Source organism: Myripristis murdjan, chromosome 1 (assembly GCF_902150065.1).
Source record: "Myripristis murdjan chromosome 1, fMyrMur1.1, whole genome shotgun sequence".
Lineage (NCBI taxonomy): Eukaryota > Metazoa > Chordata > Actinopteri > Holocentriformes > Holocentridae > Myripristis > Myripristis murdjan.
The window spans coordinates 1,029,185-1,052,840 of NC_043980.1; the positions used below are offsets into that span (position 1 = coordinate 1,029,185).

The 23,656-nt window shown below is 41.6% G+C and overlaps 1 protein-coding gene across 1 annotated transcript in view; it reads left to right on the top strand.

Annotated features, from left to right (window-relative positions):
* The window catches only part of LOC115357308 (protein CXorf40A), a 66,493-nt gene extending 43,805 nt beyond the window's left edge, over positions 1-22,688 (top strand). Inside the window, exon 2 of the mRNA XM_030048738.1 lies at positions 22,453-22,688. Coding sequence (XP_029904598.1) covers positions 22,453-22,661 — 209 coding nt within the window. The 3' untranslated portion in view covers positions 22,662-22,688. The remainder of the gene's footprint in view (positions 1-22,452) is intronic.
* Positions 22,689-23,656: the final 968 nt, after the last annotated feature.

Here is a 23,656-nt window from a genome sequence, read left to right on the forward strand (position 1 = left end):
AACAAATATGGCTCTTATAATAACTATTATAAATACACATTTAAAATTATCACAAAATTCCCTGCAGAAAATGAAAATCAACAATGCAGTGAATGTTGCTGAGAGGCTGAAATGAGAGCTTTGTAAAGGTCAGTAGTTTCCAGTCCATGTGTGAAGAGTCCCAGAGGATTCAAAGTCCTCTGTAGATGAAGCTGCTCAGTGGGTTTGATGGAAAGGGCGGCTGCTCTGAGTGTTACGTCCACTCTGTATATGTGACATGGTGCTGACAGGAAGACAGCACACATCCTGTCATGGAAAGCTTGTTGTCATCAATCAGCCGCTGTGTTTGTGTCAAGGTGTCGGCTCGGCTATGGATGTGTGTGAGGAGAGAGAGGAGGGGCTCCCTGCCTCTGAAAGCACTCTGTCTGGGGAACATGACAGCCAGACCAAAGCTAAGAGGTGAGATGAGGATCTCTGACTGTCCATGACTGTTCTCCATCTCAGAGCTCAGCAGGCAAATCAGCACAGCAGCATTATTCATAGGAAAAGCTCTGTGTGTGTTCACATTCCATTATCTCTTACACATAATGTTGCTTCTGAAAATAAGTACGTCATTATTATCTGAGTATGTTAGTGTTCCTAAGAAAGTAAAACAGTGTTGTTCATAGAGACACAGATCTCTTCACTGTGTTCATGATGTTTCTATCAGGATCCAGCAGGAGAGACCAGACTCCCCTGGACCCAGCTGTGTGTCCATCAAGAGCGACCGGTCTAAGGGTCGACTTTTTAACTTCAAAGACACACAGCCCTCTGCTGATGATGGGTAATTATTTAAAGATCCAGAATCAGTTCGGCCCCTCAGACTCTGTTGACTGAGTTTCCTCTTTCAAAACATCACATCCAATAATCAGAGCAGCTTCTAACATGGAGTTCATTTTGTGTTTCTGCCAGGATTCATCCTGACAGAGCACAACACCTTTAATCACATGTGTGTGTGTGTGTGTGTGTGTGTGTGTCCTCCTCAGAGTCCAGCAGCAGAGCTCAGAGGTTCCCAGTGGTCAGTCTGCCCAGGAGCATCAAACACACCTGGCCTCCATATTTCTGGTGTGTAAATGCAGCGATATGACACCAGAGCGAGTGCTGTTCTACTGAACATCAGCTCTCATGGAACGCCTCTTGTCCAATCAGATTGCTCCACTGGCACTAACTGTTGTATAATGAACAGCAAGGTCCAAACTGAGCAGCAGCTCAGCTCATAATCATCTCCATGCTGCACTTTGGACTTTCAGGCTCTTCAACCTGGATCTGATTTTGTGTTTTGGGTCCAAATTTCAAAATGGAACTTGAATTCTTTGATTTTTCTGTTGCAGCTGCTGGAGGAGAACATCAACACCTTTGTGAAGAAGGAGCTGAAAAACCTGCAGAGGTCTCTGAGTCCAGATTACCCAGAATTCTCAGAGAGGCAGAGGGAGGATGAGGAGGTGTTGGACGGTGAGGAGGAAGAGCAGAGGAGGAGCAGCAGGGAGGCTTTTCTGCAGATCACACTGCACCTCCTGAGGAGAATGAAGCAGGAGGAGCTGGCTGAGCATCTGTGGAGCAGTAAGAGGCTTTTAACTCCTTTAACAGGATGGAAAGGAGGAATGATGGGAAACCTGAATGTTTGCATTTCACTGATTAATGGGAATTTGGATAAAACAGGTTTTAACTTTGAAAAAAAAAGTGAGTTAAATTAGAAAATCTGAAGGTATATCATTATAGGCCAAGGTCTTGGCTGTTCAGCAATGTTCCGGTGCAACCTCCTCATTTTGCATTTTTTTCATAAAAAAGGCGCTTTTCCAGTTATTAGGCTACTTTGTTTTTGTCAACACTGTCACTGTAATGTTTTTTTTTTATTTATTTGAAAAACATATTTTTGTATTAAAAGAGACTATTACTTTAATGACTCAACAGCACCAAAGAAACACATTGTAAGCATATTGATTGAAAACAAATATAACTGCCTCTGACAGTGGTGACACTAATCTGACGGTGGTGACAGTCGCCTCATTAAAACATACATTTCCAAAATTTATACCACTCAAGTCAATGGCCTCTTGCTTAACAACTTTATTTAACTATTTGGTACAAAAAATAAGAATCCTGAACACTGTTATAAGCATTTTTCAGACTTCAGTCATCACCGTCACACAGAAAACCTGACGGTGGTGACGTCTGACGCTGGTGACAAAAACCTGCTCTTTCACATGATAAGCATGAGTTGTTCACATTAGCCAGCTTGTTTTCGCCCTGTTGCTACCTGCATCAGACCTCTTCTTAAAAAGTATACATTTATTCCATAATCTAATTTAATATTTTTTATATAGAAGTGACGGTGTTGACATGTTATGGTTGTGACAGTAGCAGTGTCCAAAAATATGAAGAGATTTACGAGAAAATAGCAAACTTCCAGGAGCCTGAGCGGTCTTGAAGCATGCAGTAGAACTGAAGGTTTGAAAAGGGCTCCTCAGGAATGTAATTGACCTTGTTGTTTTTTTATTAGTATTTTTTAAATAAATATCTAACGGTGGTGATGAATATGTGGGACACATATTGAGCAACCACAAAATAATAGTAAATATTGTTCAAAACTCATCGTTTGTAGTTTTTAATACATATTATGATGTACTCTATCATGTGGTAAATAAATTTTTCAATGAAATTATTACTTTTTGTTGTTTTAATCAAGTTGAAATGATTATCTCCTATCCAAGGACAACTGGTTTTGTAGGCCATGGGCCAACATATAATCATAAATTAATAAAACCCTAACCCTAACCCTACAAATGTGCAAAGGACCCCCTGATTCATTCATTCATGCATTCATTCATCTTCTAAACCCTGGAGCGTATCCCAGCGCTCATAGGGCAAAGGCAAGGAAACACCCTGGACAGGTCGCCAGTCCATCGCAGGGACCCCCTGATTATGCCCTTAATTCTTTTTATTAATTAAAATGTTGTAAATTTCCAACAGAAATAGCATTTTTCTTAGTGGGACATGATTTATCCAAATTCCCAAGAATCAGTGATTTGTAACCTCTGCTGTAAATACAGATATTTCTAAAACAAGAGCTCAGCAATCCCAGATTGGAAGGGAAATGAGCACAATCCTCATGGAGAACCTGGTTAAAGTGCTGATTTCTTCATATTTGTGTCAAATGCTGAACACAAAGTTGACATGGAAAATGTTGCCTTTCACATTTGGCTGCAGACAGTCAGGACTGGTTTTTCCGCCAGCAGCTATGAGCTTAATGGATGCCATGCAGCCACAACTCAGATACATTTACCAGCAAATATTCACATTTCTCTCATTCATGTGACATTCACTTACTGATGTTTTTGTTGCTAGTTCATTCAGAAACTGCCGCTGCAGCATGCCAACGTGAACTCAGATCTAACCTGAAGAAGAAGTGTGAGTGTGTGTTTGAGGGGATTGCTATAGCAGGAAACCCAACACTTCTGAATCAGATCTACACAGAGCTGTACATCACAGAGGGAGGGAGTGGAGAGCTTAATGAGGAACATGAGGTCAGATGGATAGAAACAGCAGCCAGGAAACCAGCCACACCAGAAACAACAATCAGATGTGAGGACATCTTTAAACCTTTACCTGGAAGAGATGGACCAATCAGAACAGTGATGACAAAGGGAGTGGCTGGCATTGGGAAAACAGTCTTAACACAGAAGTTCACTCTGGACTGGGCTGAACACAAAGCCAACCAGCATGTCCACTTCACATTTCCATTCACTTTCAGAGAGCTGAACCTGCTGAGAGGGAAAAAGTTGAGCTTGGTGGAACTTGTTCATCACTTCTTCACTGAGACCAAAGAAGCAGGAATCAGCAGGTTTGAGCAGTTCCAGGTTGTGTTGATCTTTGACGGTCTGGATGAGTGTCGACTTCCTCTGGACTTCAACAACAACCAGATCCTGACTGATGTTACAGAGTCCACCTCAGTGGACGTTCTGCTGACAAACCTCATCAAGGGGAACCTGCTTCCCTCCGCTTGCCTCTGGATAACCACACGACCCGCAGCGGCCAATCAGATCCCTCCTGAGTGCGTTGGCATGGTGATAGAGGTGAGAGGCTTCACTGACCCACAGAAGGAGGAATACTTCAGGAAGAGATTCACAGATGAAGAGCAGGCCAGCAGAATCATCTCCCACATCAAGACGTCACGAAGCCTCCACATCATATGCCACATCCCAGTCTTCTGCTGGATCACTGCTACAGTTCTGGAGGACGTGTTGAAGACCAGTGAGGGAGGAGACCTGCCCAAGACCCTGACTGAGATGTACATCCACTTCCTGCTGGTTCAGTCCAAAGTGCAGAACCTCAAGTATCATGGGAGAGCTGGGAGAGATCCAGTCTGGACTCCAGAGGCAAGGGAGATGATCCTGTCTCTGGGAAAACTGGCTTTTGAGCAGCTGGAGAAAGGCAACCTGATCTTCTATGAAGCAGACCTGGCAGAGTGTGGCATTGATATCAGAGCAGCCTCAGTGTACTCAGGAGTGTTCACACAGATCTTTAAAGAGGAGCGTGGGCTGCACCAGGACAAGGTTTTCTGCTTCGTCCATCTGAGCCTTCAGGAGTTTCTGGCTGCTCTTTATGTCTTTCTGACCTTCATCAACTCTGGAGTCAATCTGCTGTTCCAACAATCAGCCTCCTGGTGGCCCACACTGTTCAACAAGAAATCTGAACTAAAACTGCTCCAGAGTGCTGTGGACAAGGCCTTACAGAGTCCAAATGGACACCTGGACTTGTTCCTGCGCTTCCTCCTGGGTCTTTCAGTACCAGCCAATCAGAATCTCCTACGAGGCCTGATGACACAGACAGGAAGTGGCTCACAGACCAATCAGGAAACAGTTGAGTTCATCAAGGAGAAGATCAGGGAAAATCCCTCTCCAGAGAGAAACATCAACCTGTTCCACTGTCTGAATGAGCTGAATGACCATTGTCTAGTGGAGGAGATCCAACAGTACCTGAGATCAGGACGTCTCTCCACAGAGGAACTGTCCCCTGCTCAGTTGTCAGCTCTGGGCTTAATCTTACCGTCATGTCAAGAAGATCTGCAGGAGTTTGACCTGAAGAAATACTCTGCTTCAGAGGAGGCTCTTCTGAGGCTGCTGCCAGTGGTCAAAGCCTCCAGGAAATCTGTGTAGGTTCATAGAAAACTGAACATATTAAACACATAACATGACGTATTCTACACTAGAGAAACAGATTTAAATTTGTCTTCATCTTTGATTCCTCCTCAGGCTGAGTGGCTGTAATCTGTCAGAGAGAAGCTGTGCAGCTCTGGCCTCAGTTCTCAGCTCCCAGTCCTCTAGTCTGAGAGAGCTGGACCTGAGTGACAATGATCTGCAGGATTCAGGAGTGAAGCTGCTCTCTGCTGGACTGGAGAGTCCACCCTGCAGACTGGAGACTCTCAGGTCAGGATTCCTCAACCTGCTCAACACATGACCAGTTCAGTCCTGATTTCCATGCAGCTTCATGTCACTCAACACATTCCTAAGCTGTATAGGTTTTTGTGAAAACACAAAGCAGATGATGTGGTGGACTGATTGTGTTTGTGATGGTGTGCAGGCTGTCAGGCTGTCTGCTCACACAGGAAGGCTGTGCTTCTCTGGCCTCAGCTCTGAGCTCCAACCCCTCCCATCTGAGAGAGCTGGACCTGAGCTACAATCATCCAGGAGACTCAGGAGTGAAGCTGCTCTCTGCTGGACTGGAGGATCCAACCTGGAGACTGGAGGCTCTCAGGTATGGAGAGACACACACAATGTCTTCTAGAGGCCTGAGGAGTATTGTTTCATGTTGAATGGTGGATATGAGTGACGTGGTCTGCTAAATCCTTCATAGGGAAGGTTATTTACTGCCCATGTTTCCATCCTCAAAGAGAATCTGCTGCTCTGACTCTGTTTCTTCCTCCAGGGTGGACCATGGTGGAGTGCAGTGGTTGAAACCAGGCCTGAGGAAGTGTAAGTGTGAATTTAGTTTGATTCATCAACACAAAACCTTCAGCTGTTTAGATGGTGCAGCTGCAGTTTGAGCTCTTTGTTCTCAGCTACTTTTACCTTCTGAACCAAACAGATCTGATGCTCCACTGCAAACATGATCACAGTTTCTGAATTAGATTTTTACACATTTCTCTCAAAACAGTTCAATGTGCTAGAAATGAGAAAAACATAATTATACAATAAAAAACTGATGCACTGCAATAACTTTTTCATTTACAATAAAGATTATTCATGAAGCATTTTGTGTATGTTCTTTATACCAAGTGAATATCAATTAAAAATTCTAATAGGGAAATCTCCATATCTCTGTGAAGTAATATATGAAGTGGAAATGTCATTTAATTTGTGTTTAAATTGCTTCTTCCAGATGTAAAGTGAATTTCCACAGCATTTTGTGACGTCCATTCATTCAGATCCTGCTGTGAATGAAGACGACGGCTGACACCATGTGTCATCATCAAAGTGTTAACATATCAATAATCAAACTTTTAATAAATCAGCAGATAATAACCACAGCAGGTCTGTTGTGTCTTGTTCTCTCCATCAGATTCCTGTGAACTCAAACTGGACACAAACACAGCAAACAGATTCCTCGTCCTGTCTGAGGACAACAGGAAGGTGACAGCAGGGAGAGAGGAGCAGCCATATCCTGATCACCTAGAGAGGTTTGAGGACTGGGAACAGATCCTGTGTAGAGATGGTCTGACTGGTCGCTGCTACTGGGAGGTGGAGAGGGAAGGATGGGTCTATATAGCAGTGACTTACAGAGGAATCAGCAGGAGAGAAAACAGTGATGCCTGTGGTCTTGGATGTAATAAAAACTCCTGGAGTCTGATCTGCACTGATGGAAGTTTCATTGCCAGTCACAATAACAGAACAACAGTCATCCCTGTCCCCTCCTCTGACAGAGTGGCAGTGTATCTGGACTGGCCTGCTGGCTCTCTGTCCTTCTACAGCGTCTCCTCTGACAGACTGATCCACCTCCACACCTTCAGCAGCACCTTCACTCAGCCTCTGTACCCGGGCTTTAGGGTTGGGTCTGGTTCCTCAGTGTCTCTGTGTCGGATCTGAGGAGTAAGAGTCACGTCTTCACACTGCTGATCAGAGACAGCTGCTGACATGACAGTTCACTGCAAAGACATTTTTATAAACTTACTGAACTATTTACAAGCAGAAAAAACCCTCAGGAACAATCAGAATCAGAAATACTTTATTGATCCCTGAGGGGAAACTTGGTCAGTTACAATTGCTCATTTTTTCAGGAGAAGAATTCAATTATAAGATATAGGAAAAAAATAAGAAATATAAAAATATGTGCCTTAGAATTTGTAAACAAAACCATGTCCATTATGTCTAAATATGTGCATTAATCTTACAATATATTGTCTTCTCACAGTTCTCTCATTTATCAACGTGATGTAAATCCTTTTGATTTAACACATGACCTGATGTCAAATGAATCCTCTGAGCAGTTATTTTGGATGTCTGGTGATTAATCAGATGATGATCAGCTGTGAGGGGGGGTGTAGGAAACGTGTGGAGAACAGGACATCAGCACAGTCTTTGACCTTATATTAGACTTGGAAATGTTTTGTTCATTTTGTTTAAAGTGAGAATAAATCAGCCAAGTGAAGGCAGTAGAGCCAATGGCTGCAGTGGCTTGTGATTTGGACGGTTTAACGTGGGAGTCCAGAGGAGCGGCCCTGTTAAGGAGGCACTGAACCAAACTGGTGAGGCCTGGAGCCGAGGGACAGCAGAGAGTGGACGTGAGGACCCACATTAGGGCCAGTGAGGCGGCAGCTTCCACAATAAAAGCTCTTTATTGCCACAAGAACTTCTCCTCTAATAACATCGAATGGTCTGGATTAATTACCCAAACAGAGAAATGTATGACAAAGAAAGTATTTCCATGTATTTCCTCATTTAATTCTTCTGGATTATTGTAATTTGTTTCTTCATGTTGTTCATTCGTTTGTATAGCTCAGGGTTTGTATATGGCACTGTGGAAGGGCACCTGCAATTTGACTGTATTACACAATGACAATAAAGGCTTCTATTCTATTCTAACAGCTTTGGTTCCATATTGATTAGGAATCTACTGATACTGATTTTTCAGGACCGATGGTGATAGTGATTATTAGTAATCCAGGACACTGATCACTGATATTTAGCACTGATATTCATTTGTAGCGAATTGCAAATTGCAGCATCAAAATTTACTGTTTTGCTTTAATAAATGTTTAATTAACATTATAGTAACAGTGAAACAAACAAAACAAAATGATAAGGCAGTTACCAGAAAATTACCTGCCTGAACAAAAATAAACAACTGAAAAAAAAAACACAAGAAAACTATACTCATGATCATTAAAATTAGATATTTAGACATTTAGATATTGTGTTGTATTTAAATGTTTATGCCTCATAAACCGTAAAACAGTGAAAACTGAATAAATACAGGTTGTGATTGGTTATCACTTAATGGAATACTGATCGCAGCTCAGCTGCTGCCAGGCTCCTGCTGTGATGTCATCGGCGTGTCAGCAGACGGCCATGTTGGCTCCCCAATTCCTGCTGAAGGTCCTGCTTCAAAGGAGCCAACAGGACAACATCATCAGCAACAAGCAGCGATGAAATCCTGTGACTCCCAAACAGGACTCCCTCCGGCCCCCGGCTGCACCTAGAAATTCTGTCCATAAAGATTATGAACAGAACCGGTGATAAAGGGCAGCCCTGCTGGAGTCCAACATGCACTGGGAACTGGTCTGACTTATTGTCAGCAATGCGAACCAAGCTCCTGCTCCAGTCGTACAGGGATCGAACAACCCTTAGCAAAGGGCCTTGGACCCCATAATCCCAGAGCACTCCCCACAGGGTACCATGAGGGACACGGTCGAACACCTTCTCCAGATCCACAAAACACATGTGAACTGGTTGGGCAAACTCCCATGAACCCTCAAGCACCCTTCCAGAGAGTATAGAGCTGGTCCAGTGTTCCGCGGCTGGGACGAAAACCGCATTGTTCCTCCTGAATCCGAGGTTCGACTATCGGCTGAGTCCTCCTCTCCAGTACCCTGGCGCAGACCTTCCCGGGTAGGCTGAGAAGTGTGATCCCCCTGTAGTTGGAACACACTCTTCGGTCCTGTAGAGGTAATTCTGAGCCTGAAAAATATCAACACTGTAGGGTAATAAAGATAAGAGAGCTCATAATGAAAAACATAAATCAGCATTAGTCTAGAAACGTTTGGGCTTAAGCAGTATCAGCAATGCTTTGTAGCAGGGGCCTAGCAGTGAGATGATGCTTTTTCACTGGGTTGACATAGAGGCCCACAAGGATCAAGTGATATTCTGTAGTGAGCAAAGCTCCACCTGCACTGGCCACTAATGCCATGCTTTAATGCAGATCAAAGCCTGACCTAGTTTGAATGTGTCCAATCAGCCTTTTCTTATCCAGAAAAGGGACCTCTAAGCATCGGCCAAGTCCAAGATCTACAAACAAGACTGATTTTATTGGTGATTTTTGGTACCGAGCCTAAGAAGTTTTCTGCAGTCAATCTGGCCTGATCTGGACAGAAGTTTCCACATCATTTGGTGAGCCAGCCAGGAGGTGATGGGACCTGTGACCTTGGAAGACGAAATGCATCTCAGAGACACTAAGTGTGCAACAAAAATAAGGTAAGGCAGACCTTTTTTTCTGCTCAATTCTGAGTGTGTCTGAGTGCAGGAAGTCCGCCCAGGTCAAAGGTAATTCTCCCTCTTCCAAAAGAACCTAATACTAAATTAAATGTGTCAAAAAGTAACAAAATAAAGGCAGAGTTAAGAGCACGCATGTTTGTTGCATGTATTTGTTGTGTTGCATGTTGCATGAATCTATTGTATGCTTAACCATGGTGCGGCAAGAGTGAAAGGGCTTGTGTTGCAGTTACTGATAGTTTGGTGGTTATTTGTGTGTCTGATTTTTGGAGGTAGTCTTATTTGGCTATCAATAGTAGTAAGAGTACAGGAAAAAAGGGTTCTGGTAAGTGAAAATAACGGCATAGAGGAGAAAACAATAGGAAAGAGAATAAAGAAAAAGAAGAAATGAAGAGGGTTCTGGTATGTGTATACGACAGCATAAGAGGAGAGTGTAGAAAAGAAAGGGTTTTGGTTCGTTTATAAGAAAGCGTAGAGGAGAACTGAGAGTAGCCTTGAGATAAGTTCTGAAAGTTGTATGTGAAGGGATTGTGTATGTAGGGAAGTGATTTATAGACAGCTGTTTTATCTGGTGTGTACGGTTAGAGTGAGATTTATGAGAATAGGGGTGAGATTGAATGTGGCTGAAAATAAAAAGTAGTCAAGAATAGATAACTTTTACAGAAGCAAGCGGTAGGGATTGTATTTTTTTGTTTGTTTTTATGTAGATTTAGTTATACCGTCGAGAAAAAATTCCTGCTTAGGGAGAGTAGGCCTCGCAGTAAAAGTTTTTGCAGACTCTATATGAAGTAGGGGGCTGGCAAAGCTTTGTTCACTGCCGACGCTGTATGAAACGGGACGAGCAGCATAGATCCTCACCGACCTTGAGAGAGGCAGAGAGTGTGTGTATGAGTGTGTGGAGCCTGGAGAAGGCCAGAGAAATTAAGAGACAGGGTGTGTGTGTGTGTGTGTGCAAGTGTGAGGCAGGGAGTGTGTGTGTGTGTGTGTGTGTGTGTGTGTGTGTGGAAGTGTGTAGGATAGTGTGAAGCATGGTATATTCCGTCTGTCCGGACGAGAGAAAACAAGTATACGGAGGATAGTAGATGCCTCATTGTGATTAAAGAAGGCCAAATAATGGAAAAGTCAGTAGATGCTTTCCGATGTTTTTAACGGATGACAGCAGGTGCTCCGTTATAGTTGGAAAAGGATAGTAGTAGTGTTCGGGATATAGTGTGTCTCATAAGTAAGAAGATAATAATATAATAGCCAGCTAGTCATAAATGTTGTATAAATTTGTACAATGCTTGTCTAATAAAGCTTTGAAAATAGTTAAAAGTAGCATAAATCTTTTTTTTTTTTTTTGGTAAAGTGTAATAAGAAGTGAATTGGGAAAGTAAATGTAAATACAATAGCTAGATTGTTCATGTATTTGTGTGTTGGAGCATTTATTGTGTAAAAATAAAACGTTTGTTAAATAAAGTAGAGATACAGATTTGTATATTTGTTGGTGCAAACATTTTATAGTAAATACAGCAGGATTTCTGACTGGCTCATCTGTTGTGGAGAGTGAGTAGCCGAGAGAGGCAAGGCCAGTGACAAAGAGGAATTTTGCTTGGAGCACATTTAGCTTGATTGTTTAACCTTCAAATAAAACTTTTACCATATGCAACAATTTCAGCCTAAACCTTTCAATATTTGAAACATTGCAATAACCATTCAATTTTATGTAGGCTATAAATCCATCAGCATTTAAACACAAGTTTCAAACACAAACATTTAATCATTTTCACATGGCAAACTCAGTCAAAAATCACCAAGCAGCAATTCAGTTCGTCATAGAATAATCCTGTTAACAGGACAGTTCGTTTGGGTGATAATAGCGTTAACCACAGTCTCTCACCGCTTCTGCAGTCTCTGTTTAGATTGTGATTGATTTACGACCTTGACTGAATGAGTCGACGAATCAAACGAAGCCAGGTTCGCAGGTGACGAAGATGGCAATGCGAAAAAGACGAAGCTCAACAGCATGTGAATTGCGTGCGAGGCGACAATAAACCATCAGGCACAAGTGAGGTATTGTTCACCTGCCGGCTGCCTTGAAAGCTGTGCAACTACGGACTTACTGGGACAAATTTCAATGGTGCAGATGAATAGTTTCTGGGTCGCACATACAAGTCACATAAAAAAAAAAAAAAAAAAACATACAAAATTTGAGACGTTCCAGATGTAACAAAATAAATTAAAGACATGCCCATAAACCATCCCATGTTATGTTTTAAAATAAACAAACACAAAATCTCAATCTTAATCTTTATGGTCCTTTACACTGTGTAAACTGTCAAAAAAAAAAAAAATGACTGCAATACACACAGGAGAAAGTAAGGTTGAAGCTGCTCAGACTGAAAAGGGTGAGTTATATTTTGGTGTTGAGTATGAAGTGAGTGAGTGGCTGGATTAGTTGTGTTGGGCGCTGACAAAATGTGCTTTTCCTGCATGATGAAATGTTTTGCCATGAGAGCCTTTTGAAAACAGAATGTGTTATTTTGGCCAGAGAGCCTCTCATCAGGCCGATGGATTTACTGTTTTGATACCAGGGTTTCTGAACTGACAGAGGAGGTAAAGCGACTGGAAAAACCTGTAATTTCAGTTTGGGGTCTATCTGGTGGGAATGTGCTTTGCTGTCTTGTGAGAAGGAGGGCGGGGCTCTGCTCTGATCACACAGCAGTCACACCTGCAAACCCATCCAGAGAGAGGAGGAGAACAGAGGAGAAGCACACCTGCACCCCTGAAAGTGAAATAAATGATTCATGTCACGTCGCTCCAGCCGCCTGAAGAACAGACGAAAATATCAGCGTTTTTTAACCGCACGGTACCACAGCCTGAGTGAACCACCAGTGGCGAGGATGAGCGCGTTTGGAAACCAGCAGCTTTTCCCCTCACACTGTCTGTCAGGAGAACCAGTTTGGTGTTTCTGCTGCTCTGTGACAAATGACCTTCATGATGTTTGTTATCTTCCTCCGCCACAGTGAGGTTAGGCTGAACCCGGCACAGCTGGAAGCAGCCCATAGACTGCCACCTTGTGGACAAAAATATACTGAAGCCCTAAAAGAAGTGGATTTATTGAACGATATTGAAAATACATCGAGCCAAGGGATACAAAGAGCAGCACAGTCATTTCAGTCTGTATACAATATTATAACAAAGTATTAACAACAACAACAACAATAATAATAATAGCAATAATAACAATAATAATAATACATTTTATATATCTAGGCATTTCTTGGCGCTCAAGAGTCAGTGAGTGTCAAGTTATCATGGGTTTACTTTCTTTGTTCAGCCTCTGCCCAAACTTGAAACAGGCCTGGTCAACCAGAAAGTATGCACAGGACAACTCTTTTCCTCTCTCCAGCTTTTATTTTGTCATAGGAGGAAAATCAGGTTGAAAACCTTCAAATGGAAACAGAAATTTACAATCACCACTTTCAATGAAAACAATGTATTAACTCACTTAAATATTTTAAGTAATTTAACTTTAACTTTACAGTGCATATTTGCTATTTTAATTTTACACACATTCACTAGCATTTACCATCAATTAACCTTAAAGAATGACAACAAATATGTAACCCGCAGCATTATACTTTAAACAGAAACTATAGGCAACTTGACTGCTACTCAACATGATGAGCTGCTATTTCATTTAATCATTGTATCAAATCATTAAACCAGTTACACAGTAAACATTATCAGTCAGAGTCCATATAATCAGTTAATCCATACCAGTAGCTTCTTTGTGGTTTGACCCAAGCTGAACAGTGTTTCCCTCTGTTGTCTGCTGAAGCCACTCTGAGGTGCAGAGTGATTCTGCTGGAGCACTGCAGGCAGGTGATCTCACTCAGCTAATGACTGCTGATCAGCAACAGGGTTTCCCTCTCCTCAACAGGGACACTATGCACTGCTCCACTCAGCCTTCAGGGAGCATCATTACTTTGGACTGGCTGATTTATTTTGACCTTTGACCTTGGACTTGACAGTGAGAAGCCTGGAGGGAGGACGGTGGATGGACGGTGATTCATGAGAAATATTTCTCAGCTGTTTACAGTGTTGGCATGGAGGACAAGAAGCTCTGGAATGAGAACTCCTCAAAACTGTGGATTTCAAAGCCATTTCTAAAAGTTCAGAAGCCTGCTGTTCACTTTGATATTGTGTCTGGCAGAGAAACTTCCATCAGAGCAGAAAAGACTCCAGGAATTTTCATTAAATCCAAGCCCAGAGTCATCACTGTCTCCTCTCCTGCTGATTCCTCTGTAAGTCACTGCTATATAAACCTTTCCTTCCCACTTGACCTCCCAGTAACAGCAACCAGTCAGACCATCACTACACAGGATCTGTTTCCAGTCCTCAAACCTCTCTGGGTGATCAGGATATGGCTGCTCCTCTTCCACTGATGTCACCTTCCTGTTGTCCTCAGACAGGACGAGTCTTCTGTTTGCTGTGTTTGTGTCCAGTTTGAGTTCACAGGAATCTGATAGAGTGAACAAGACACAACAGACCTGCTGTGGTGATTATCTGCTGATTTATTAACAGTTTGATTATTGATTTGTTAACTCTTTGATGAAGACACATGGTGTCAGCCGTCCTCTTCATTCACAGCAGGATCTGAATGGATGGACGTCACAAACTGCTGTGGAAATTCACTTCACATCTGGAAGAGCCATTTATTCACAAACTAAACTACATTTACATTTCATATATGGCGTTATAGAGGTATGAAGATTTATATTATTATTCACTTGGTGTAAGCATGCCCTTATGAAACAAAAATATATTGCAGTATACTGGAAAATATCATGTGATATATTAGATAATACATTTCCATACATTGGAACTAGTCTTTATATTTTACAATATATTGAAATATATGCATAGACCATACATGTCTATATATTGATACATATAAAAAAAAAATATTGCAATCAAGACCAAAAACGGCACTATATTTTTACATGCAATAGTTTGTCTTTATATGTTCAAATATACTGCAATATATGCATATACCATATATGTATATATATCGCAACATAATATATAAAAAAATATATTGGGATTTTTCTTAACATTGCATATTTTCCAATAAACAACCATAACATATGCATGGACCACGCATGGCATATATTTAGGGTCCGGGCAGCTTAGGACACCGGACACTATTGTATTCCCACGTCTTCCTTCTTTCTTTCTTTCTTTCTTTCTTTCTTTCTTTCTTCTTCTTTCTTCCGAGGAAATCATACTTCCCATGGGTGAAAACTCACCAAACTTTGCACAAAGGTCCAGTCCCATGCCAGATTACCTCAGCTGCAAACTCAAGCCAATAGTCCTGATGGTGGCGCTATAGCAAGCCTTTAAAGTTCAAAAATTTGAAAATTCATAACAAATCAACCATATGTGCTACAGCTTCACAATTTTCATCAAACTGTAGCCTCAATATAGAAGAAACTTTTGTACATTTAAACCTATTGCAAATTATGAAGCCATCACTCTGTTTTTTTTTTCAAAAACTGCAAAACTTCTTAAACCTATCTCCTCCCACAATTTTTGCTCAAATGTCACCAAACCTGCTACAGAGCATCTTCAGACTGTCCTACACAAACGATGTTCACAGATTTTTGATTTATCAAAAATTAAGCCTACAGTGCATCAAAATGTTTTACTGTAAACGCTACTGTAAACATATACCCGCAAATTCTTGCTAAATAAATCTTCAATGTTCATGAAAAAAATTGACAAAATTCTGGAGTCATGGTTGATGATGTGTGGCAAATTTCAGAATTGTATCTCAAAAACTGAATTTTTGACAGCATTTTGAATTTTGCTCTCATGTGAAAAATTGGAGTCAATGTAAAAATGGCATTTTTAAACATCAATTTTTCACTTATGGAGCCAATCAATCATTGTTAAAAACAAATTAACATCATCTCCCTGTTGTCTAGATCGGTGTTTCTCAAATGGGGGTACGCGTACGCCTGGGGTAGGCTACTTAGAGGAACTCCAGGGGGTACTTGAGATTTTTTTAAATTATAACACGAGACTGCGTTGCGTAGATCCGACCGAGCAATCTGTCAAATGTCTACAAGACTACCTGACAAACACCAGGCAAACAGCTGATTTCTCAACTTAAGTAAACAAGAGCTAAACAAGATCCTCCGTGAATTTTAATTTCTATAATAAAGTGCCTCAGCGGAGTCAGCACCACGGACAGTAGGCTACCTGTAAGATTTTCCACGGAGATGTGCGGCCATATATTGTTATCAGTTATTAATTAGCCTATTAATCGTTATTCATTTGTCTAGTCTTTATGAGTTTCCTGGGCCATTTATTTAATTAATTTGTCAGTTTGTTTGCGTCTGTACATTGCAATGAACATTTAATAAATCAACACATCTGTGAAAACTGTCGTCTTTATTTCAGAGGTAAATTGATAACAGTCTGAAAAGGTGATTCTATAACTCTGTTCAGCCTTAATGTGGCTGCTTACTGTCCTTACCTTTGCTGCATAGCCACATTAATCGGAGCTGACGTTAAATTGGAATGACACACCCCCAGCTGAAATGAAACATCTGCCAGTTAAAAATGACTGAGAAGTCGGTAGAAGTATAATTATCAGTCCATGAAAAAAAAATTTTTTCCATCAGATATTCTAGTTACAACATGATTGAGAGAGCAGAGCAATTTTATTTTGCTATGTTTGGTATCTATTCAGTTTCAGGAAAACACAATGTAACCACTGGCTTAGTCAAATTGTCAAGCTGCTACTGAGCTGCTACTTGCCAATTAGCTCAGGGCGGTAAACGACTGTCTTTGGCTCCAGAGGTTGCAGGTTCAAACCTTGACTGGTGCAGAATCCACATTGTAATGTGAACATCTTAATCATGTGCTCCAAACTGCGTGAGTGTGACTGATCACTGAGCAGCATCTTCCTAAAAATGCCTGGACCCCACCCATCGCTGCACAGCAGCTGTAATTTTACGTATATTTCCAATACATGTTCCCATATAATTGGAATGTCATAGATCATGTATTTATAAATATATTAACCCAGTGTTCATCACATAAATGTAAATACATTATGGAGGACTTTTATACATATAAAAGTCAATATATGAACACATATATTATATATTTATATTGCAATATATGGCAAATATATGAAATGCGCAATTGTTGCTGTATTTTTCCATATATTAAACATACACTATATTACCAAAAGTATTCGCTCACCTGCCTTTACTCATACTATGAACTGAAGTGCCATCCCATTCCTAACCCATAGAGTTCAATATGATGTCGGTCCACCTTTTGCAGCTATTACAGCTTCAACTCTTCTGGGAAGACTGTCCACAAGGTTGAGGAGAGTGTTTATAGGAATTTTTGACCATTCTTCCAAAAGCACATTGGTGAGGTCACACACTGATGTTGGTCGAGAAGGCCTGGCTCTCAGTCTCCGCTCTAATTCATCCCAAAGGTGTTCTATCGGGTTGAGGTCAGGACTCTGTGCAGGCCAGTCAAGTTCATCCACACCAGACTCTGTCATCCATGTCTTTATGGACCTTGCTTTGTGCACTGGTGCACAGTCATGTTGGAAGAGGAAGGGGCCCGCTCCAAACTGTTCCCACAAGGTTGGGAGCATGGAATTGTCCAAAATGTTTTGGTATCCTGAAGCATTCAAAGTTCCTTTCACTGGAACTAAGGGGCCAAGCCCAGCTCCTGAAAAACAACCCCACACCATAATTCCTCCTCCACCAAATTTCACAGTCGGCACAATGCAGTCTGAAATGTACCGTTCTCCTGGCAACCTCCAAACCCAGACTCGTCCATCAGATTGCCAGATGGAAAAGCGTGATTCATCACTCCAGAGAACGCGTCTCCACTGCTCTAGAGGCCAGTGGCGGCGTGCTTTACACCATTGCATCCGACGCTTTGCATTGCACTTGGTGATGTGTGGCTTGGCTGCAGCTGCTCGGCCATGGAAACCCATTCCATGAAGCTCTGTGCGTACTGTACTTGGGCTAATCTGAAGGTCACATGAAGTTTGTAGCTCTGTAGCAATTGACTGTGCAGAAAGTCGGCGACCTCTTTGCACTATGCGCTTCAGCATCCGCTGACCCCTCTCCGTCACTTTACGTGGCCTACCACTTCGTGGCTGAGTTGCTGTTGTTCCCAAACGCTTCCATTTTGTTATAATAGAGCTGACAGTTGACTGTGGAATATTTAGGAGCGAGGAAATTTCACGACTGGATTTGTTGCACAGGTGGCATCCTATGACAGTTCCACGCTGGAATTCACTGAGCTCCTGAGAGCGGCCCATTCTTTCACAAATGTCTTGTTTCACAGTCTGCATGCCTGAGTGCTTGATTTTATACACCTGTGGCCAGGCCAAGTGATTAGGACACCTGATTCTGATCATTTGAATGGGTGAGCGAATACTTTTGGTAATATAGTGTATATTGCAATATATTGATGCAATATATAAATATATGCCACATATATGATTCACCTATATATTACACCATTTATTTCTGAGACATTTTCAAATATATAATATATTTCTATACATTGTTGTTTGCATATTAAATGTAATATATTCTAATACATTACAATACATTGCATTTCATATATTGGTAAATATATTTTCTTTCCGGAAGGGTGCAGCTGAGAACAAAGAGCAGAAACTGCAGCTGCACCATCTAAACAGCTGAATGTTTGTTGCTTTGTGTTCAGGAATCAAACTAAATCCACACTTACACTTCCTCAGGCCTGGTTTCAACCTCTGCTCTCCACCATGGTCCACCCTGGAGGAAGAAACAGAGTCAGAGCAGCAGATTCTCTTTGAGGATGGAAACATGGGCAGTAAATAACCTTCCCTATGAAGGATTTAGCAGACCACGTCACTCATATCCACCATTCAACATGAAACAATACTCCTCAGCCCTCTATAAGACATTGTGTGTGTCTCTCCATACCTGAGAGCCTCCAGTCTCCAGGTTGGATCCTCCAGTCCAGCTGAGAGCAGCTTCACTCCTGAGTCTCCTGGATGATTGTAGCTCAGGTCCAGCTCTCTCAGATGGGAGGGGTTGGAGCTCAGAGCTGAGGCCAGAGAAGCACAGCCTTCCTGTGTGAGCAGACAGCCTGACAGCCTGCACACCATCACAAACACAATCAGTCCACCACATCATCTGCTTTGTGTTTTCACAAAAACCTACACAGCTTAGGAATGTGTTCAGTGACATGAAGCTGCATGGAAATCAGGACTGAACTGGTCATGTGTTGAGCAGGTTGAAGAATCCTGACCTGAGAGCCTCCAGTCTGCAGTGTGGACTCTCCAGTCCAGCAGAGAGACGCTTCACTCCTGAATCCTGCAGCTGGTTGTCACTCAGGACACACACACACACACACACACACACACACACACAATTCCCACCAAGAACAGGCACCCACAAAATAATCAGGACGACTTTACTGAAAACTGGCTCAGGTGCAGCTGCTCAGACTCTAAAGACAAGAGTTAAAAAATTAAAAGAAATAGAAAACAGCATAAGAAATATCAAAATATATGCCTTAGAACTTTCGAAAAAAGAAAAAAAAGGTGCATGACGTATAAAATTGTGCATTAATCCTACGAAGATAGTACAACAATAAATTTGGAAATAAGAAATTGAGTATATGAAAAAATAAATATTCAATATACCATACACACAGGGGTATTGCACTTAGTGTTGCAAAGGGGTGGAAAGTTTCCGGTAAATTTCCTGGAAAGTTTCCGAAGATTCCCGTGGGAATTTTCACTCTGGAATATTGGAAATTTTCAGGAGATTTTTGCTTTCACTCTTTTTCCAATTTTTCCGAAAATTCCCAGGAATATTCGGCTCGGGAAATTTTAGCTTGGGAAATTTGGAAATTTTCATTTTTGTTGTTGTTAACTTAAGGTGAATGGGGAAAAAAACAATAATCAATAAAATGAATGTCAGCAATAATATCACCACTTTTTTTAGTTGCTGAGGGGGACATACAGTGCTGTGAAAAGTTCCTGATTTCTTATTTTTTTGCATATTTGTCACACTTAAATGTTTCAGATCATCAAACAAATTCTGATATTAGACAAAGATAACCCGAGTAAATATAAAATACAGTTTTTAAATGATGATTTCGTTTATTAAGGGAAAAAGGCTATCAAAACCTACCTGGCCCTATGTGTAAAAGTAATTGATCTCAAAAAGCAACACATCATGCTGCAATCTTAAGAAATTCAAGAACAGATGAGAAACAAAGTAACTGACATCTATCAGTCTGGAAAGCTTTACAAAGCCACTTCTAAGGCTTTTTGACTCCAGTGAACCACAGTGAGAGCCATTATCCAACAAATGGAGAAAACCTGAACCTTGAACTCACATTTGTCAAAAAAACATCTTGATGATCCCCAAGACTTTTGGGAAAATATTCTGTGGGTTAGACAAAGGTTGAACTTTTTGGAAGGTGTGCATCCCGTTACATCTGGCATAAAACTAACACAGCATTTCATGAAAATAACATCATACCAAAAGTCAAACATGGTGGTGGTGGTGTGATGGTCTGGGGCTGCTTTGCTGCTTCAGGACCTGGATGACTTGCCATAATTGATGGAACCATGAATTCTGCTCTCTACCAGAAAATCCTGAAGGACAATGTCCAGCCATCAGTTCATGACCTCAAACTCAAGCGCACTTGGGTTAAAACACACAAGCAAGTCCACCTCTGAACGGCTTAAAAAAACAAAAAAAAAAAAAACAAAATGAAGGTTTTGGAGTGGCCTAGTCAAAGTCCAGACTTAAATCCAATTAAGATACTGTGGCATGACCTTAAACAGGCCTTTCATGCTCGAAAACCCTCCAATTTGGCTGAATTAAAACATTTCTGTAAAGAGGAGTTGGCCAAAATTCCTCCATAGCGATGTAAAAGACTCATTGCCAGTTATGAAAATTCCCGAAAATTCCCTGGAAATTAATTATAATGTAACATGTTTGCATGCATATCTGCTTATAACAAACCAAAATGTTTATTATGTATACATGTGTATGACCAGGTGAATGCAGTGAATATAAATTCACAAAAATTCCCTGAAAATTCCCGTTTATTCCCATTTATTCCCGTTAATTTCCAAAAATTCCCATGGAAATTTTCCGACTATGAAAATTCCAGGAATTTTGCAACAATAATTGCACTGTTCAATAGTTGTCACGTCCTACAGGTATAAATTATTGCACAGTTAAATTATTATATGAACAGTGAAAGCAGTATAAAATATGTGTTTTTTCTGGTGAATCCATATGGAAATACTTCAAACACATGTTAGTCCAGTAATTTTAGGCCAAAATCGGGGTCAACCTGGGACAAACTGCGAGAGAAGCAAACTCAACTGATTTTGGATCCTCAGTTTGTCCTGAGTGAGGGGGAAAAAGTCCCAAGGAATCCCATTGCTGGAAAGTTTTGAAAATCACCTCTATATGACCACATAATACCAAAAAACAGCCTTTTAACTAACAGGGGAAAGGGGTTCAACATTTTAAAAGGTATATAGTAACCTTTTAATTCACTGTTTAAATATCTGTTCTGGCATTTATTCCTTATATTCCTTATTAGTGCATATCAGATCAGATAATGTGTGATATGCATGTGTAAACAGAATAATTCAAAGAACTTGTAATTGACTTTTTTTCTTGTCTTGGTGTGTGTAATCATCTTGTGAATTTTTATAGTGATATCTGAAAGTAAAATGTTGAACCCCTTTCCCCTGTGTGTTAAAAGGCTGTTTTTTTGGTATTATATGGTCATATAGAGGGGATTTTCAAAACTTTCCACCAATGGGATTTCTTGGGACTTTTCCCCCTCACTCAGGACAAACTGAGGATACAAAATCAGTTGAGTTTGCTGCTCTTGCACTTTGTCCTAGGGTTTTTCATAAAATCACTGGACTAGCTAACGGAACAAAACAGCTCTATGACTAGTTTTTGGAGTTAAATTAAACAGCTGTGTGTCACATGACTGGAGGGGGACTTCACTGTTCCCGCCCTGCAGACTCACTCCTGCTGGGTGTCAGTGTGCACGGTGTTGCCTTCAGGCGCTGTACGAAATATCATGATTATGACTTGTGTGCATGTGGACCACGCTGTGGACGCAGCAGAGTCTCTTGTGTCCATCTGGTGTATTTATTTTATTTGAAGCTCATTATCAAGATAGTAATAGTGGCCTACCTTGGCAGGCATGCCTGGACAGGCCCTGAATGCAGCAGCACCAGGCTCTGCAGACCCGGAGCTCAGATCGGGAAAATAGAGACCTAAAAGTCAAACATGAGTCTCCCCCCTGGTGGAGAGCGTTTCTCTGTCATTTCACAGAGACTAACAACAAAACACGCTGCTTCTCCTCACTGAGCTCATGTCATTTCCAAGTCAAAGCAGCAGATTGTGTTTTTTATGTTCTGAAAGAGGAGTTCAGGGTGGCCTGCTGAGACTCGCCGACTCGCATGGTTTTGCAGCAGGTAGAATCTGGACCTGTCATGCTCCAGAAACGTTTGGATTTGTTTCTCGTCCCTCTGAAACCTTCAGGGCCTCAGCAGTCTGCTGCCTCGCGGTCCCGCGGCGTCAGAGCACAGCCGTGTGGTGGAAACACACCGCAGCACCTGAACGCAGCACCGGGTTAATTCCCTTTTCTTTTGCAGGGCTGGTGGATGTGGGCGGGACTTGGCTGTGCCCCGCCTCCCTGCCGGAGGAGGAGCTGCGGCAGCTGGAGAGATCGGCTGTTCTGATTGGTCTGGAGGGGAAGCACCTGACCCGTCTGACCAACCCGCGCTGGCTGCAGGCGCCGCTGCCCGCCAGAGGCTGCAGAGACGTCTGGACTGTGGAGATCCCCACCCACCTGCTGCCCTGACACACACACACACACACACACACACACACACACTCTAAAGCCTGCTCTTGAAAAGGTTCTGACTCTGACGTTTCCACACTGTGACACTGAAGTCATGAGGAAGTGACTGCAGCCTCGGAGCAACAGGAGAAGCAGTGGCGTCTTCTCTCTCTGGGTTTCCTCTCCACATGAAGCTGGAAAGTCTCTTGGATTTGATGTGGATGTGATTCAGCAGGTAAAGACCCGACCAGGGATCAGTACAGATTTGTGTCTCACAGCTGGAAGACTGCAGAGCAGACTGGGAGCAGACTGGGAGATGGTGGGAGGGTCTGTCAGATGTGGTTTATATGTTTTACTGATCTAATTAATTATTGTACTATTATTTTCAGCACTGATGTCTAAGACTGAAGACAAACTTTGTCTAAAATGTTTTACTTGACTCTTGTTTTTAATGGTAAAGTCAGTGTCAGGTAGATTGTAATCTGAACACACCTCATGGATCAAATATGTAGTAGAGCCAGTCTGACAGCTTGTAGAGGCTTGACTGAGGTTTCCTTTTCTGCTGTTGACTCACCAAGAGAGAAAAAACATGTCAATCATTTATAAGATAAGATAAGAATCTCTTTATTGTCATTCTCATGGTTAACAACGAAATTAGGTTCCACCCTTCAGCGCAGTACGGAGAAAACAACAACAAAAAAAAAACAGACATAATAAATAATTTTAAAAAAAGTAAGGGAAAGAAACAGTCACAGTCACACATACACATACACTCCTTCACATTCTAAAAGATACTGCACGTTCCAATATTGCACAGATTTGTTATTGTAAGAGTCAGTATTGCACAGAAACAGAAACACTTTTCAATCACACATTTCAATATTGCACAGGAGAATTGTTAAGTGGAAGTTGGTGGTATTTAACTGGTTCACAGCACTGGGATAAAAACTATTTTTCAGTCTGCTGTTTTTTTTGTTTTTTTGTTTTCGCCCTGTACCGTCTGCCTGATTAAAGGC